At 40.4% G+C, this 20,230-nt stretch overlaps 1 protein-coding gene across 1 annotated transcript in view; it reads left to right on the top strand.

Moving 5' to 3' along the window:
- Window positions 1-20,230, top strand: part of CNTNAP2 (contactin associated protein 2) — a 1,390,705-nt gene that overhangs the window by 858,454 nt on the left and 512,021 nt on the right. The window contains exon 10 of the mRNA XM_075271239.1: window positions 12,275-12,446. Coding sequence (XP_075127340.1) covers window positions 12,275-12,446 — 172 coding nt within the window. The remainder of the gene's footprint in view (window positions 1-12,274; window positions 12,447-20,230) is intronic.

Genomic DNA, 20,230 nt, shown 5'->3' on the forward strand with positions numbered 1-20,230 from the left:
AGTATCTCTGTTGCCAATCTAGTAAGTAGCAGGTTAATGTGACCTTTGCCTTAAAGAACATTTTTCGCCTCTATAAAGCAAGTAAAGAACTGTAGTTGCACTTTTTGTAAGGAGACTGTTTAGATTGTTCTTCGGTCCAAGTTGATTGATTGATAAATACTGTTAATATATTAGATATATCCTTGGGAAGCAATTGCACTGGCTCACTTTTTAGAGACATTACCTAGGGCTGCTATATCACATCTCTCAGTACTTTAACCTTAAGACCTAAATGTCTTATAGTTCAAACAAATAAGACTGCTGGTAGAAGCCAAAGCGCGGCTATCATTTTCTGTGAACATACAGTATATTGCTATCAGGCACACTTTCCTTTATCTTCTCCATTCTATGTAATTAGCCTTAAAGCATTCGCTGCTTCATTCTACTCACTAAAGACCACACTTCAGCATTCTAGCTTGATGGGATAGTTGTTCTAAAGAAAATATTTGTTAGTTTACAACGGTTATGGTTTGTATTTTGCTATGCAGTCTCTGTGCTTCAAAGATATACCGAACATGTTGGGTATATAAGATGTATCAACTGGCTCCTACCAGATTATTTGTTATTATTTATATTTTTTATAACGTTTTACACTTTTTTCAGCCTGTTAAGGTTAAAATGCCAATACATTTCTACTCTGCCATTTATGTAAGCATTTGATTAGTTTGTTTCTAGAAAGCAAAAGTAGCTTAGCTGATAGCCTAGAAATCCCCTTAGGTCAGTTTAATCCATATAGCTGCAGTCTATATTCACCATGGAGAAACACAGAGAGGATGCAGATTTCCATCCATCTAGAAGAGTGCCACCACCATGTGTCACAGGGTAACTGCTATCACAATTCTTTATACTGGCAATAACATCACTCCTTAAGGAGAGATCACCTTCTCAGGCGTATGGAGTCTTACAAAAGCCTTTTTCGCTCCACTGGTGGATTATGGGAAAAATATGCAAATCTGTTTTCCAAGATTTAAATAGGAAAATAGTGCCTCTGCTTGCTGCCCTCTAGGGACAGCCCCCTTAAACATCATGCCCGACTTTAAAGCTTTGCATATTTTTCCCAATTCTTTATAGTAATATATCTCTATCCTTCACTGTGCCACCCTAGGACTAGCAGGACATTTTGGTGGGAATAATACATTCATCTTGACAAAAGGCAAGCCCTCATCTTGGCCTTACTTCCATCACTCCCTACTCCCATCACTATGTTGCTTATACTGTAGCAGCGCTGCACCTCCCATGAGGCGACCTGAAGCGACCGCTTCAGGCGGCGCTATGCCAGGGCCCCGGGGAGGGCAGCATTTTTGCTGACCTAAGCCAGTCCAGGACAAGCTGTTAACCCTTATAATTCCGCTATTAATACTCATTTCAGTATGTGTACTACTGCATTTTGTTGACTTACTATGAGACCCATCACCACAACAATAGTGCATTTAAGTTCATATACAGACAGCACATATCATTTGAATGAACCTCGAGGCTGTCTTATGATAATACTTGTTTCAACTTCAGGTATGTACTTATCAGTGCTATGCGTATCCTTAACTATAAATATGTTGTCTTGGGAAATAGAGAAATGTCTGTACATTGTTGTTACAATATTGCAATGAAACAATGAAAAATGTTAAGGTATGTAAATAAAGTTAACATTTAAAAACTGATAAAACACACGTAAAAGAGTTTGCCTTCAAGTTTTTGTATTATCCCCTCTGGATCAACACAAGCTACTTTGTATATTTATAGGACAAATCAGAATTGAATCCCATCCATGAGAACAGGGAAGCCCTTTCCAAAGAAAATATTCCTAATCTCATTAGTAGGGACTCAATCCTATCCTTTCTATATTTTCATGTATCTATACATACATGTAGAACCATTGCATGCTAGTGTACATTAAGCTTTACTGAATCTCCCTTTATAGTCATAATGCCCAATAATTACTCATTATATAGATTATCCCCCTTTTATAATCATAATGTCCTATAATTACCCTTTATATAAATGATCCCCAGCATTATCGTTGCAACAACAAAAGTATAATAGCAACATGTTATATGGTTACTTTCAAGAAAGATCTTTTAGGTTTCTTTAAATGAACTCCCCATGAGAACTTCCATTGGCAGAGTGCTCCCTAATCTCACTACTCTTACTGTAAAGAATCACTTCTTCTTACCATTAAAGGTAAAGTATCACCCTTATTACAGTTAGTACGTGTACTTTTATTGAAGTTAAAGGTAATATGTGAGAATAAAAAACAGATTTTCATAAAAATGGAGCTGCAATGCAGAATAAGAAGGCATCTTTGGATAGTGTAGAAGCAGCCTTACAAGGATACTTATACCAATTTTCTTACTAGCAGACTCTCTTTAAAGACATCTCTAAGCTGGTCAAACTTTGCCTTCCTGGAGCTCAATGGATCGTTCACCAAACACCCTATTGAAATACGACTTTAAATTTATTATATTATGGTCATTATTTCCAAAGACCCCCACCCCTCCAACCTGCACCTTTGCTATTCTGTGAGGTGGTCTATCAGAAACATTGTAGAAACAAAGATGATTGGCAACAATAAAAGTCTGCACGGTCTATCATTTTGTTTATACCGATAACATTTTATAGCTTTAACATTACAATTTTATGCTTTTTATATTAATATTTAATGTTAAGTTTAAAGCCCCCCCCCCCCCCCCCGGTTGGCTCGTACCAATTGGGAAAGGTAATTACCTGTCATAGTTATTAAACACGTTTCCTTTATGTGAACCCTAGTTTTAGTTTCCCAGTTGATTTCTGTGTAGTTGAAGTCCGTAGTTTATGCCCCTATAACCTATCTACCTTAACAGTAGATTTTCTGCGGGTTCCATTATTTGTATCAATATTGTATTATTGTTTATCCCACCATGTACTTTCTACCCATAGAACATCTGTATTTTCATTACTATTATATATGTCCTCATATAGAGGTTTTTAGACAGGACTTTACATAAAAGCAAATGGGTCCACTTTCTAGATTTAATGATCCTTTCAGAACAAGCTGTATTTGAGTAAGTTAAAGAGAAACTGATGGTTGCTATAGCCCTAAGAATTTGGATGTAATGGTTATCCAAATCTGTCCAGCAATTCCAAAGATATAAGCTCTGTTAGTGTTGATACCTAGTGGATGGTAACACTGTGACTTCTTTGGGGTGGGGTCTTGGTGTATTTTATGCCATGTAGCGTTACTGCCCACTTGGTTACTATATCTTCAACACTAAAAGGGCTTATATCTGTGGAATGGCTAAACGGATTTGTATAAACAAAACACTAAAATTCTCAGGGTGACAGCGCCTCAGATGTTGATTGGATAATGTATGTCATTAGGCTTTTTAGAGCTGGTAAGGTCCTCTTTAGTCATCTTATCTTAATTATCATCCAGCCATGTCTCATTTATCCCCACTATCCCATGTTTTTGCCTCACATATTAATAATTCCAGATGATGAGTTTTGTTGGTGAGACTTCTATCCTTTTTCATTTACATTTTTTTTATTATAGTGCCGACATATTCTGCAGCACTGTATACTTTGTAGGGTTCAAATACAAACAAGAAAGATACATTACAAAAAAATAGTCAATTCAGACTGAGGACCCTGCTTGCAAGAGCATACAATCTATGAGGTAGAGGGGGTGACACATGGGGTAGCAGAGGCAGAATCAGAGGTAGCATTTTTAATACTGTGGTCCTTTCTTTATAAACTATTCTAACTCCTCTCCACCCGTAGTTTCTTTACTTAGTCCCTGTCATCCTCTCCTATACAGTGATTGACTTTCCTCAGTGCCTTGTTTGAATACTCCACCAACTTAGCCATATTCTTCACAAACAGAGGTGCCCCTTCCGTATTAAGGTGTGTAGTCCACAGTGAATAGCCCAAATATCTCCTTCTTATATCAGCTCTTAAGTCACTTGTTTATCTCCCTAATCTCTTGTTACCTCTCTCCTATAGCCCATGGTACAGAAAGTATTTTGCAAAATGTGAACCATTGACGTTAACAATGCCGTCTAATTTGCATGTAGCTTGATAAAGCCAGAGGAGCCGATCAGACTGATGTATAGTTTTGTTTGAAAATTTGCAGCACAGGATGTCATTTATTTATAGAATCAGTGGCGTAACTACCGCCATAGCAGCAGAGGCAGCTGCCACAGGGCCCGGGACATTAGGGGCCCGGTGACAGCCACTACCGCTGCTATCATTATACTCGGGGGTCTTTTTGGACCCCCAAGTATAATCATTGGCAGACCGGGAGAGGTAAGAAACATAAAAAATACTGAAGAAGAAGGACGGCAGCAGAAAAGACAGCGTAGGAGCCGGGGGACAGGTAAGAAACAGTAGTTTTTTATGTCTTTATTCCCCCGGGTCTCTGGAAAGACCCCAGAGTATAATAATTATTTATAGGTGTCCACAGTGGGACATAATACTGTGTGCAGGGGCCACTATGGGGGATAATACTGTGTGCAAGGGCCACTATGGGGACATAATACTTTGTGCAGGGGCCACTATGGGGCATAATAGAACGCGCAGGAATGCGTAGGAGGGGGTCTGTCGAAGTCTTCAGTGTCGGTCGGGTGGGGGGGCATGTCAAAAGTTTGCCACGGGGCCCCGCCATTCCTAGTTACGCCACTGCATAGAATTCTTAACTCATGCTACTTAGTCATGGGGGTGGACCTCCTACATTACATGCACACTGATTGGTGCCGCCCTCATGACTGTTATAGGATTTATTTTACTGTCCTATATCTTTAGGATTGGTTAGAAATATCATTAAGGATAGACCGTGAAAAACTGGACAACCTCTTTAAGTCCAGAATGAGCAATTAAATGAATTAACGGCAAGTTATTCTGGAACTTTTCTAGCAAAGCTATATATGAATCTTCTCAGTTCCTCTACTTTATAACATGCAGCCATTGCATATTGAACATCACGGATTCATTTTAAATACATTTTGCACCAAGCAACTACATTATACTTCTAAATAAAAGCTCAGATAAAAGTAGGAGTGTGAAAACTTCCATTCTCCAGATAGGCATGCAGGTTGTCTTGCTTTACAGATGAGCCACTATCCGTTGTTACAGTTTACCTTTGTATATATGAAAAATGGCCACCCTGAAAAACTATCTGCACTTCAGTTACCTGCCAGATGGCGAGAAGCTAAATCATGTGGAAAGCACATTGATTTTCTGAATAAATAGCCTTGTGGTTCTTCAGAACGATGACACCTCAACAACTAAGTTTTCCTATATGTAAGATACCTTACAAATCTTACAGAGGTGTCAGGATTCCTCAAGATTGAGCAGACTGTACTGTATATCATGAATGAGCAAAGAAACAGATGAATAATAAGAGGTTAATCTAATGTTGTGTTTCCATTTTTAGGTAAAATAATTGTATACAGTGGTTCTTTCTTAATGGAAGTAGTGAAGATGAAATGAGACGTTGGTACGGAGGGTAGGAATAGGCGATTACTGCCTGCGTCTCACAGTTGGGGGTTAGTGATAGCGGCTCATTACAAAACACATTTCCTCCCAATGGTGTCTTTTACTGCTCACCCTACAGGCTGTATCTTTAGTCATTTTGCTTCTAATGAAGGAATAACAGTAATCAAAAGTAACAAATAATTGCTAGCCCATGACCACAAATATGTGTTTGACTAAATCTCGTTACTATGTAGCTCCTTACTCTTTCTGTGAACACATAGAGAGCTTGGGGTCACAGCATACTATGAAAGGAAATGCAGTCTTATAATAAAGTCTATTATGGAACATGGTACCAGACAATTCAATACCTTCAATTATAGGATTGAAAGGGGGTTGTTACAAAGTTCAGCAACAGCAACAAATGTGATAAACTAGAAAAAAATAACCTGTTGTGGGCCACAGTTCTCCAAATAGCTGGTGGTCTCTAGACACTGATCCCTACTAGAGATGAGCAAACACTGTTCGGATCAGCCGTTCTGAACAGCACGCTCCCATAGAAATGAATGGAAGCAGCTGGCATGTACACTTTGCCGGCGGCCGGTCGCTTAACCCCCGCGTGCCGGCTACGTCCATTCATTTCTATGGGAGCGTGCTGTTCGGAATGGCTGTTCCGAACAGTGTTCGCTCATCTCTAATCCCTACCATAAGTCCATACAATGAGAAAATCCCTTCACCCAATACATTTGATTCACATAAGGAAGTGTATCTGAACAACTGCATATACATAAACAGAAACTGATATTGTGTTACTCTTACCAATTTTTTCCATTACAAATATTTTTGTGCTTTTTTTTTCCCAGTCCACATCTTTTCTCTCACACTTTCTTCTTTTAGCTTGCTTTTCAATGTGTGATGCTTGCCAGTGTTATATGCAATTATAGTTCCCATCATGCACCTACCATATGTTGTCTTGTGCTTACAATAATTGCGAATCCTTAAACCTATGTGATATAGAAAGACTAAGGCTGCTTTCAGATTGGTGTAATACAGGTGCTTTATTGCTCCTGTATTATGGATGCCGCACCTAAGCCTCCTGGGGTTTATCCGAACTGCAGTTAGAGCACCATAGCTCTGCTTCCAATGATCTGCAGTAGGTTATGGTGTTACAATTGTAATATAGTAAGGATACAAAAGAAAACAATATTACCATCAACTTTTTTATTATTGCAACAGTTTATGAGCAAAAAATGTCTTTTGTTACTGACAGAACATGTTTTCATCTTTTTATATTAGACATCTAGTGATCATAGCTGCTGTAGCAGGTAACATATAAATATCCATGTTACCTATCCCCGTCGATGTCATACAGTTAGGAGGAGGAGTGGTGTCATTTTCCTTCTATAGTATTATAACTTCTCCCTGTAAGATCCCTGTAGCCCCTCTATTCTGGCTGAGGCAATACACTGATACTAGAGGATTGGGGACTTCAAATGTCTCTATCTAATGGTCTAAAGCACCAAGAGCTATGGTCTCTGTTCCATTTTGAAACTGGTTCTCACCAACTTCTAGCTACTATACAACCAGAGATATGACTAGTTGAAGACACAGTCAGGACTGAAATAAGCAGGCCACCCAAAATGGCCGCCAGCCAGCTCCTGTATTGAACTGCAAGAGCGGCTACCCCAAAATGGCCGCCAGTTCAATACAGGAGCTGGCCGGCGGCCATTTTGGGGTGGCCTCTCTATGCTCCTGTATAGAACTACAAGAGCAAGAGAAGCCAGAAGAGGCGGAGTTACTGCAGAAGAAGGAGGCGGCGCAGGAAAGAGCTCTGGGCAGCAATGGGGACGCGCTCATCGGTGTTTCAGCGCTGGGGCCCGCCCTCATTGCTGTAGAGAGCTCATTTGCATACCGGTTAAAACTGGTATTTCTACGGAACGGCGCGGTGGAGACCACGTCTAAAGGTAGGAGACAAATAGCCTTTTTTAAGGCTATTCTGACGTGGTAATTAGAAAAAAAAGTAGTTTAATGGTAGAATCCCTTTAAACTTCGAACAGCTAGTACTGTTCGATCGAGTACGAGTATTTCGAATACCGTAGTATTCGATCGAACACCTACTCAATCGAACACTACTCGCTCATCTTTAATTATTACTACAATTATTGTTTCTTATTGTTTATCACTTACTTTAGAACATATACTGTATACCCAATTAAGCAGAGGTCTCTACGTCTGGTCTTTTATTAGGTATTAAGGTTTTATATTCAAAGTTTCTTAACATTCTTTTACTATTTTTCTTTCTGTATTTTTGAACTATAACTTGAAAAAGGAAATACTTTTTTTGCTTTATCAGTCCATTACAGTTCTTACTATAACATTTACAATATGTTCACTTGTTCTGTCACATGATCAGTATGAGCAATAGAGACATCTATAGTTCTCAATGTGTAAATGTTCACAGAAACCGTACGAGAATCTTCTGTTTCTACTGGATTGTTAGTTATTAAAGACAGGTGTCAAGCCCGTGGCTACAGTGTTCTGCATGCAGCTGCTTTCTGAAGAACTGTACTTTTATAATACCAAAGATTAATCTTTAATGGGTTAATTGAAGGATAATTCCAATGTTAATATTTTGGTGCATACAGATATGCCCTCCATTACCTTTTCTCAAAAAGCACGAAGATATATACAAAGTATCCTGTTTGTTTCTATGTGTGACTAGAGATGAGCGAACAGTGTTCTATCGAACACATGTTCGATCGGATATCAGGGTGTTCGCCATGTTCGAATCGAATCGAACACCACGTGGTAAAGTGCGCCAAAATTCGATTCCCCTCCCACCTTCCCTGGCGCCTTTTTTGCACCAATAACAGCGCAGGGGAGGTGGGACAGGAACTACGACACTGGGGGCATTGAAAAAAATTGGAAAAAGTCATTGGCTGCCGAAATCAGGTGACCTCCATTTTAGACGAATAGTGGATTTCAAATCCGGGTCATATGAGAATGTGAACTTTGTGACTATGAGACAGGGATAGCTGTACAGGCAGGGATAGCTAGGGATAACCTTTATTTAGGGGGGAATGTTATTAAAAATAACTTTTTGGGGCTCTATCGGGTGTGTAATTGTGATTTTTGTGAGATAAACTTTTTCCCATAGGGATGCATTGGCCAGCGCTGATTGGCCGAATTCCGTACTCTGGCCAATCAGTGCTGGCCAATGCATTCTATTAGCTTGATGAAGCAGAGTGTGCACAAGGGTTCAAGCGCACCCTCGGCTCTGATGTAGCAGAGCCGAGGCTGCACAAGGGTTCAAGCGCACCCTCGGCTCTGATGTAGGAGAGCCGAGGGTGCACTTGAACCCTTGTGCACCCTCAGCTCTGCTACATCAGAGCCGAGGGTGCGCTTGAACCCTTGTGCACACTCTGCTTCATCAAGCTAATAGAATGCATTGGCCAGCGCTGATTGGCCAATGTATTCTATTAGCCTGATGAAGTAGAGCTGAATGTGTGTGCTAAGCACACACATTCAGCTCTACTTCATCGGGCTAATAGAATGCATTGGCCAGCGCTGATTGGCCAGAGTACGGAACTCGACCAATCAGCGCTGGCTCTGCTGGAGGAGGCGGAGTCTAAGATCGCTCCACACCAGTCTCCATTCAGGTCCGACCTTAGACTCCGCCTCCTCCGGCAGAGCCAGCGCTGATTGGCCGAATTCCGTACTCTGGCCAATCAGCACTGGCTAATGCATTGTATTGGCTTGATGAAGCAGTGCTGAATGTGTGTGCTTAGCACACACATTCAGCTCTACTTCATCGGGCTAATAGAATGCATTGGCCAGCGCTGATTGGCCGAATTCCGTACTCTGGCCAATCAGCACTGGCTAATGCATTGTATTGGCTTGATGAAGCAGTGCTGAATGTGTGTGCTTAGCACACACATTCAGCTCTACTTCATCGGGCTAATAGAATGCATTGGCCAGCGCTGATTGGCCGAATTCCGTACTCTGGCCAATCAGCACTGGCTAATGCATTGTATTGGCTTGATGAAGCAGTGCTGAATGTGTGTGCTTAGCACACACATTCAGCTCTACTTCATCGGGCTAATAGAATGCATTGGCCAATCAGCGCTGGCCAATGCATTCTATTAGCGTGAACTGAGTTTGCACAGGGGTTCTAGTGCACCCTCGGCTCTGCTACATCAGATTGCTACATCTGATGTAGCAGTGCCGAGTGTGCATCAGATGTGTAGTTGAGCAAAACTGACTCAGCACTGCTAAGTCTGCATTCGCATAGGAATGCATTGGCCAGCCTTCGGCCAATCAGCGCTGGCTCTGCCGGAGGAGGCGGAGTCTAAGGTCGGACCTGAATGGAGACTGGTGTGGAGCTATCTTAGACTCCGCCTCCTCCAGCAGAGCCAGCGCTGATTGGTCGAGTTCCGTACTCTGGCCAATCAGCACTGGCCAATGCATTTCTATGGGGAAAAGTTAGCTTGCGAAAATCGCAAACTGACAGGGATTTCCATGAAATAAAGTGACTTTTATGCCCCCAGACATGCTTCCCCTGCTGTCCCAGTGTCATTCCAGGGTGTTGGTATCATTTCCTGGGGTGTCATAGTGGACTTGGTGACCCTCCAGACACGAATTTGGGTTTCCCCCTTAACGAGTTTATGTTCCCCATAGACTATAATGGGGTTCGAAACCCATTCGAACACTCGAACAGTGAGCGGCTGTTCGAATCGAATTTCGAACCTCGAACATTTTAGTGTTCGCTCATCTCTATGTGTGACCTCTCTGGAGGAATGGAAGGGTGCTTCTCAGAGAAAACTGGAGATCAGTTAAGCACGAACACATATCTTCAGATCCTAGAATATAATAAGTGGATGCCCAGGGGAGGTGATGGAAAATAACAAACCCTTGTTGTCAGAAAATAAAAACAAATTAGACTAACATGTGTGCAATATTTTAAGATTAAATTATTATAAATTTAAAATGAAGTACTATACACGAATTAACATATTTATTAAAAAGAGATCATGTAAACCTAGCTAGTTGTAAGGGAATTGCCAGCTAAGCATTTCCCCAATGCTGCTGCTGATACCTGAGAGGAAGGAAAAGACAGAGACAGTAAGCCCTAAACTTGAACCAGCCCATGTCCCTACCTACTTGCCTCACTGTCCTAATGACGGGGACAACTGGGTGACAGTCCCTTCCCTAGATAAGTGTAAACACAAAACACGGACAAAACAACATAGCACAGAAGAAGTGTCAGCAAGCCAAGGGTCAACGATAAGATAAAAAGCAGTACCGAAACGCAATCCAAAAGAGTAGAAACAAGAAAAGCCAAAGGTCAGAAGTCAGTAAATACAAAACAATAGCAAGAAAAATGCTTATCAAAGACAGGGTCACAATAGGCAGCCAACACGTGTGGGCTGAGGACCTGTTTGTAGAAAGTCCAAAACCTGCCCCAGGCTTGATTGGCAGATAATCTGTCAATCACATAGGTAAGGCTAAGAATAACTATTTGAGGAGCAGAGGGAAGCAAGGTGTAAGAAATGGGTCTAGTGGAAAATCAATTAAAGAAATGAGGGACTAGAGAAGTGTTCATACAGAAAAACAAGAACTTAAAGCAAGGAATCATAACTGAACAGATCAGAGGGTAACACAGAGACCCGAACAGTCAAAGATATTACACTAGTTTAACCTACAGATGTGTTCTCCCTTCCCTGCCAGGAGCCCTATGAAAGCACTCATGAATTCCATTATATTACTCGTGTTCCTATACCAATTTTAATACCTTGTACACAAGGGAGGGATATTTAGCAAGCAAAATGCAACCAAATTCTGAAGGTATTTGCAGCAGAATTACAAGCTGTACAAGTATACCACATTTATCAAGTGTTTTAGACACTTTTATGACAAAGGGGGTGTGGTCTATCGGACAAGGGGTATAGCGTCACAGAAAAGGAGCGTGTTCTAAGTTGCTATACATGTGTCAAAAATGGGGGGAAAATGGAACAAAATAATTAGGGTTTAATGTTTACACCAGATTTATCAAACAGTATTAGACACCTTTATAAATCTTGTGCAGTTTGGGACTGTCTAGTCTAAATTTGCAGTCTAAAACTTAGACACTATTAGTAAATCTTCCCCAATGTCTTTTCTATTCAATGCAGACATTTTTGAAACCTTTAGCTTGTCGATTCCTTGTGTGAATGTAAACTGCAGATTTCACCTGCAACAAAATATTTATATAGCACATGTGGATTTTTCTCCATAAAGCAAACACAATAATACGCAGCTAAAGAACTGAATAGGGAATTAATGCAGGGATATACAAGACTCACAACATGTACCATACCCATACAACAAGTGAAATGAAAGCAAAAAAATACAAGTTGAATAGAACAATGTATTTTCCTGGCTTTAAACTTTCTATTGTGAACACAGATTATAAACTTTCTAACCTCAGTGAAAAAATAATGATTTTTTTGCTACGTGTTGGTCTGATCTTGACCTTTAGCTGGCTGTTATTTTATATATTCTGACATATACTGAGCCTTTTTAATACTTTCTGCATGAGAAATATGTAGTGTATCTCGCTATTACCATACTGTAGATTTTCCTTCACGTTGTCATCTCTGATTCGCACTTATTTACCCTAATGAAGAAAAAAGGAAGCAATTAATTACCATTATATTTGTTTATTATATGGATTAACAAGAGACATGGTTCAAAATGCAGTTTAAGATATTATTGTCATGTTTGTGACACTTGTTTCTTACTTTTATATCCTCAGGTTTCTACTCCAAATCAAACACCACTTACCACCCCACATATGAGAATTCCTTCCAAGGATGCATGCAGCTTCTCCATGTGGACAACCAGCTAGTCGACCTCCATTCGGTAGAGCAAGGAAAGCAGGGCAGCTTTGCAAACATCAGTATTGACATGTGTGCAATCATTGACAGGTAAGAACAATATCCCGATCTAAAGCGTAAAAGGTTACATATTAGGTGTAACATAGACAAATGTACATTATTTAAGGGGATTTATAAAATGTAAGAAACCTCTACATTTTGGTGGGCTTTGACTGTGAAAGATACTTTTTAGAACTGTAAGTATATTTTGAAGATGTTTATTTTCCTGCACAAGGTACAGCACCTATAATTTATTTTTCTTACCTACCGTATATAACACCAACATATTTATAGATATTATTAACACTGTCCCATATAGGGCTCCCAAACTAAACTCCATACATATGGTGTCTTTAGAAGGATTCAAACCCAGGGCTCCAGTACTGGACAGCGACACTGTTAACCACTGAGCCACCATGCTGCCCAGTCTATGCAATAAAAAGCCATTAAACTTATAACCTGTTCATGTCTTTGTCAGTGGGCAAACTTACAAAATCAGCAAGGGATCAAATACTTATTTTCTTGATTGTATATCTTATAATATTCAGTGTGTGCCCATGAATAACAAAGCCCCATATTATCCCTAAGTAATAATGTTCAATTTGTCCCCCCTAATTGTCACTTTGTGCCACATTATGCAATGATTAGACAAAGATGTCTTGCTTGTAGCCAGGGCGCCATGTTGTTTGCAGGCCTTATAGATGGACCTTTGACCATTTCCAACTCCAGTTCTCTGCATCTTTCAGTAGGCAACAGTTGACAGATTCCCGTGCAGTTGGGTGTATTTCCCTGGCCCTCACCACTACCTATCATTCCTGTTATTTTCAGCACAATTATGTTCTCTACTATCAGTTCCTTCCTCTGCTCCATCCAATGGGTGCCCACCTGACAGTAGAAAGCTGAAGTAACACATTGGGTGCGGAAAGTAACTGCACTACTTGCTTAGGTACAGTGGGGCTAGAGAAAAAAATTGTGCTACACTGAAATCAGTGGAGCAGCATCTATTCAAGGATGCAAAAAAGATGGAGATGGTGAAAGGTCATCTTTAGGTGGCTCGAGGCCCTCACTAATACAGTTGAAAGTGTTGCTCATGTTTGTAACATCCCCAAATTACAGTAAATGGAGCTGGTCCATCCAGCCCGGTCACAGCTGTAATACAAAGGTATGAAGTGGTGACATATGTGATTGTAGTTTCCGGCCACCAGTCCCCTTTACGATAGAGCTGTAGCTGCTGACCACAATACCACCAGTACTGCACTGATGGTACCCTGCAGGCTGCAACCAAGCAAACAAAGACTGCAGGTCTACCACAACATGCCGGAGCAGAGAGGGATTGAATAGGTGAGTATTGCTTATTTTATTATTTTATTCCGTTCCCTAATTTGACCGTACTCCTTATGACCTTGGATGGCCCCTTTAAGCATAGAATTGTTCTTACGACAAGAGACTACTCATCTAGTATTTAACTAAAGTGTTATATTGAGACATTCACACTATAGTGAACATGCAAACGACTGCTTTAGGGTTCCAAATTAAAATCATATTATAGTAGAACTTGATAGCATTAAGTCATTTCCGTCTTAGCACTTCAGCAGACGTGAGATCACAAGGACATGACTGTTATTCTCACTGTTGCTGTTTGCTCACCTTTACCAACATGTTTAACTCCTATTTGTGTAAAATTTTCTCACTCTCCTGAAACAGACAATCTTAGCTTTAATATGTGTTATCTTATGACTAAACTGATAAAGAGCAATGCAAGCTAAATTATCTGTTGTGCTGGGAAGGATGGGATGAATATGATGCAACACTACTAAGGTATAACTTGTCGTAGCCTTGCACATTTTATCATATATAGGAGGTGTATGTAGGCACTGCCAGTCCGGGCTAACACTGGTATACATTTTATATCACACAATACCATTGTAATATAAGATTATACAGCAAAATGAGTCCATACAGGCAATGACCGATACTGCTAAAGGGCAATGCCCGATACTGCTAAAGGACTAGCATACACTGATCAGTACATCAGACTTGCTTGACCTGCTTCTTCTCTAATACACTTTCACTAAGGTCATGTAGGGAAACAACTCAAAGCATCTGACTTCTCCCCTGTGTATGCTAATGTTTTTGGCTATATGTTTAAATGTCATTTATACAACCTGCTCCAAAATGCTATCAAGTTCACCCACATTTAGCTACTCCTCCATTCCATAATCCATCTAAGGCGTTTCTGTGTACTGCTTGATTTTCTGTGTTGGATCTTATATCCTGACCTTATCCCAGCCTGCTATCTCTATTCTGCTGACTGCCTACTACTGATTTTAGCTTCTTACCTGACCTTGCACTGTCCGCTGCTTATATCTTGTGGTAACTAATAGAGATGAGTGAACGGCGTTCGATCTAATTGGTATTCGATCGGATATCAGGCTGCTTCATACCACGTGGCAAATGCACTAAAAATTTGTATCCCTTCTCACCCTCCCTGGCGCTTTTTTTGCACCAATAACTGCAGGGCAGGTGGGACAGGAACTACGACAACGTAGGCATAAAAAAAATCGGAAAAAGTAATTGGTTGACTAAATCAGGTGACCTCCACTTTATACGAATGGTGGATTTCAGATTCGGTTCATATGAGACTGTGAACTATGTGACTGTGAGACAGGGATAGCTGTACTGGTAGGGTTATCTAGGAAATAGCTTTATTTGGTGGGAATCTTACTCAAACAGCTCTTTGGGGCTCTATCTCGTGGCAGCCCATTATATGCTAGTCGGTATCCCTGTCAACTTGCATTATGCGGGAGCTGACTTTTTCTCATAGGAATTAATTGACCAGCGTTGATTGGCCGAATGCCATATGGTGTACAGCATTTGGCCAATCAACGCTGGTTCTCCTGGAGGAGGCGGAGTCTAAGATTGGTCCACAGCAGTCTCCATTGTGGTCCGATCTCAGAAGTAGCAGAGTTGAGCGCACAGCACTGCTACATCTCAGGTGTAACATAGTTCAGTGCATGGCCAGCTCTGCCGCATCTCAGGTGTCGCACAGTTCAGCGCACGGCCAGCTCTGCCGCATCTCAGGTATAGCAGAGTTGAGTGCACAGCAATTCTGTACTCTATATGGAATTCGGCCAATTAACGCTGGTCAATGCATTCCTATGGGAAAAAGTCAGCTTCCGCATTATTAATGGCGTAATACAGGGACTTAGTTAGGCATGTTAGATGCCCCCAGGCATGCTTCCCCTGCTGTCCCAGTTGCATTCCAGAGGTGTTGTCCTCATTTCCTGAGTTGTCATAGTGGACTTGGTGACTCTCCTGAGTCAAAGAGTGGTTTCCCCTGAAACAAAGCTTTTTTCCCCATAGATTATAATGGGGTTCGATATTCGTTCAAATAGTCGAATATTGAGGGGCTATTCAAAACAAATATTGAATATTTCACTGTTCACTCATCTATAGTAACCAACACTTGTACTGCTATGCTAATCTTTAGATCCTGCTTCTTTCTGACTCCTTGGTGCTTTCTACCATAGCGCATAGTCTATCTTGTCAGTTGTCAACAATCCTGGTTCCACTCCAAGAGACAGTTACCTATTGGTCTTGCTGCTTTTTTGAGCCAAATCCAGGAGTGGATTGAGCAGAAGGGAGACATATAAGAACTTCCTAGTTAGTTCCCATTCTTATTGTAGCTGTTCCTAGGTTTGGCTCAAAAAAGCGCAGTGAAATCTGCGACATAAGAAGCTGCGTTTCTGCAACGTGGGGCCTCAGCCTAAGACGATCACCCAAAAATGCAATTATAAGCAATATTCTAAGAAGTGCCTTTTAAAGAATATATAGTTCAACCAAAAATCTGCCATAGAAAATGTAGTCTGGTTAAGGTGGTAATCACAAAAAAGTAGTTGTTTTCTAGAGCAGTTTCATTGTATATATATGAAGATTCTTTACTAAAACGTTCCTGACTAGTAGTAGACATCTTTCATGTGGAAGAAATAGGTCTCTGATAAAAAGAGAAAAAAATTCCAGTGTTTATTATCTTCGCATGCTCTATTGACGTAAGGAAAAAATTGAAATCTTAGCCTCACTTTAAATATCATATTTTTGTTTTGGCTTTTGCTTTCATCTTCTTAAGGGTAGTTGTATCTTTCCCATTCTGAAGTCCCAAGGAATTACTAAATGAGATCAGTTTTGGCAGGGTGAGATAGAAACAAATCAGTGCTATCAGCAGAAATTTTGCAGGGGAAGGAAATAATGTGCCAATGTTCTAGTAGCTGTTTATTGCAAAATGGGTCCAACTGTCAAAATTATGTTCTGCTTCTAATACAATATGTTCAGGATCTTCTGCTTTAGAAAGGGTTTGTTTACACAAGCACTTTTATATCAGTTGTGGATACAATTTCTTAAAGTGTGCTTGAGAGAATCATATATTAAGAACAATGTGAATGAAAGTGAGTGAACGAAATGCAAGTACTGTTACTGTCAGTAGTTGATTCCAGTTGCTACAGGAATCTGTACATAGAAACTTCAGTTGACTATTTAGGAGTTTTGCAACCCACACTTCACTTTCAAGGGTCATTGGCCTCTTCTGGACCCAGCCTAGATATATAAATATATATTATACTGATCTGTATGTATCCAGTGAATCTTATGTGGCCTTGTGTTTGTATTTTGCATTGTGCATTTTGCATATTATATCTTTATAATATTCACTTATATAGTATCTCAGCATGGCATATCAGTCATGATGACATTACCGGTGGGCGTGCCCTCAGTGGCACCACTGGGGAATCTACTTTACTATACACACCCGTGTCAGGTATTATTTATACTTGGGGCGAAAGCTTAGGGGTGAAACACGTGTTGGGGCTTGTGGTGGAGGTCCCATCCATCCTCTTGGTAATAAATAATGTTGATCTTTTCTGTGTTTTTATGGGTGACTTTTAACATACGTATTTGCCTGATACACATATATTTGTATACTCAGTGATCTTATGTGCTGTTTGTATTTGCTCCATGTGTTGTTTGCATCACTATGATTACTGGTGAGACTGCTCATTTTAATGACCTTTTATAATTATGTATCTATTTTATGCAGTCTTCATTACTTATACAGTATGTAGTGTATGATACTAACATGCAGCAACTATGGTCATTGGTATCTAGGGACAAATAATTTTGTCATATGATACAGAATTTTTTGTGTATTTCTTGTATGTTGCATCCTTTGTGCGATTATCCACTTACTTTTATATTTTTGTAATTTGTACTGGGCTATGGAGGGGACTTCTACTATGTAATCTATGTTTCTTTTATTGTTTTTAATGCTAATATTGTTGTTTAATAAAACATTATGTTTCTTATTTATGTTTGAGTTAAAAATTCTTTTTGTATAATCATGTAGACCAGTGTTTCTTAACCTTGTTTGAGGTACCGAACCCACCTGTTTCATATGCACATTCACCGAACCCTTCTTTAGTGATAAATCAAGTATGATTTTTTTCCAAATTCAAGACATAGGTATATGTTTTTTTACTGGTACACAAAATGAACCATGCATATGGCCTAGGGTTCGATCGAACCCTGGTTAAGAGCCACTGATGTAGGCTGTTGTGTCTGAAAAGATGTGTCTTTAGTTTGCGATTAAAGCTGTAGAAATTGGGAGTTATTCTGATTGTTCAGGATAGAGCATTCCAGAGAAGTGGTGCAACTCAGGAGAAGTCTTGTATACGAGCATGGGAGGTTCTGATAATAGAGGATGTAAGTCTTAGGTCATTGAGTGAACGGAGAGTATGGATTGGGAGGTAGACAGATGAGAGAGGAAATGTAGGGAGGTGCAGCATTGTGGAGAGTCTTGTGGATGAGGGTAATAAGTTTATATTGTATTCTGTAATGAATAGGCAGCCAATCTAATGACTGACACATACCAGAAGCATTGCTGTAGCATCTAGCCTGATAGATGAGCCTGGCCACTACAGGGGAAGACTGATTAGTAAGGAATTACAGTAGTCAAAGCGAGAGTGAATCAGAGCAACAATAAGTGCCTTTAATGTATCTCTGGTAAGGAAAGGGCATATTCTGGAGATGTTTTTGAGGTGGAGGTGACATGAGCGTGTGAGTTATTGGATATGGGGGATGAAGGAAAGGTCTGAGTCAAACACAACCCCAAGGCAGTGGACATACTGTCTAGGAGTTATAGTAAGGCCGGAGACTGCAGTGGATATATCAGAGACAGATCTCTTAGATGGTTGAAACAGTAGTAGTTCAGTCTTAGAGAGATTTAGTTTCAGATACAGCGAAGCCATGATATTTGAGACAGCAGAAAGACAATCACTCATGTTCTGTATTAGTGCAGGGGTGATGTCAAGGGAAGATGTATATAATTGGGTGTCATCAGCATAAAGATGGTACCGGAAGACAAATCTGGTGATGGTTTCTCGAATGGAGGTTGTGTAAAGAGAGAAGAACTGGGGGACTAGGACCAAGCCCTGATGAACCCCAAAAGCAAGGGAAAGAGGGGAAGAAACAGAGCCTGCAAATGATAAACTGGAATTGTGATCTGAAAGATAAGAGAACAACCAGGAGAGTGCAGTGTCCTTGAGGCTGACTGAGCAGAGCATAGTGAGGAGGAGTTGATGGTAAACAGTGTTAAATGCTGCTGAGAGAACCAGTAGAATAAGAAGAGAGAAGTCGCCATTGGATTTAGCCATCAGGAGATCATTGGAGACTTTTGTGAGGGCCGTTGCAGTAGAGTGCAGAGTGTGGAAACCAAATTGTAAGGGGTGAAGTAGAGAGTTAACAGAGAGATAGCGGATTAAACAAGAATAGACCAAGCATTCCAAGATTTTGGAGATGAAGTGGAGGTTAGAAACTGTTCGATAGTTATCAGCACAGGTCGGGTCCAGGGAGGGTTTTTTCAACAGCGGGGTTACAACAGCATGCTTGAAAGAGGATGGGAAAATTCCAGAAGAGAGAGAGAGGCGACAGAGATTGGAGAAGGTGTGAGGGGAAGGGGTCACTACTGCAAGTTGTAGGGCGAGATGAAGAAAGTAGCTGGGAGACTTCCTCTTCTGTAACAGGTTCAAAAGATGAGAATGGACAGTCTGAAGTGCGTTTGGTGAGGGGGTCAGTACTATGGTAGATGAGGGAATCAATGCCACCTGGGGATTGGGCAGTTATTTCCTGATGGATCTTAATAAATTTTGTCATGGAAATGAGTGGCCAGGTCATCAGCACTAAGGTCTGTGAATGGCATCTGCACCTTGGGTGTGAGTAAGGAGTGAAAAGTTTCAAAGAGCCTTTTAGGGTTGCTGGAGAGATAAGAGATGAGAGTGGTGAAACAGTCTTGTTTGGCGAGGTAAAGGGCAGAACTATATGTTTTAAGCATAAATCAAAAATCATTGTTTATTGTAACATTTGGCAAAAATAACTTTTCTGTCTGACAAACATTTCACATCTGTCAGAAATGTATTATACATTCCTCTCTAGTGATAATTGAAATTGCTATTACTGTAGCCTGTAACAGATATCACTAGAGAAGCAGTCGGCATGTTTTACCTAAAAGATCCAGTACAGACAGTGTAAAATGTTAACTTTATTGATGCTTGTGTTTGTGATATGTTGTCGTGTCTTCATAAGCAAGTGTTAAAATAATCTCCATATTTAACAACCAGGGAGCAAGCATACTGTTATTGGTGGGGTTGGTTCCATGAATAAAAATCCTTACTTCTACCTCTGATGCTAACTGTATAGTGGGCAGTATATCATCTAAGCCTAAGGCCCCGTGTTGCGGGAACACAGCCTTTTTTGTTGCAGAATTCACTACAGTTTTTAAGCCAAGAAAG

Source organism: Leptodactylus fuscus, chromosome 4, assembly GCF_031893055.1.
Source record: "Leptodactylus fuscus isolate aLepFus1 chromosome 4, aLepFus1.hap2, whole genome shotgun sequence".
In the NCBI taxonomy this organism is placed as follows: domain Eukaryota; kingdom Metazoa; phylum Chordata; class Amphibia; order Anura; family Leptodactylidae; genus Leptodactylus; species Leptodactylus fuscus.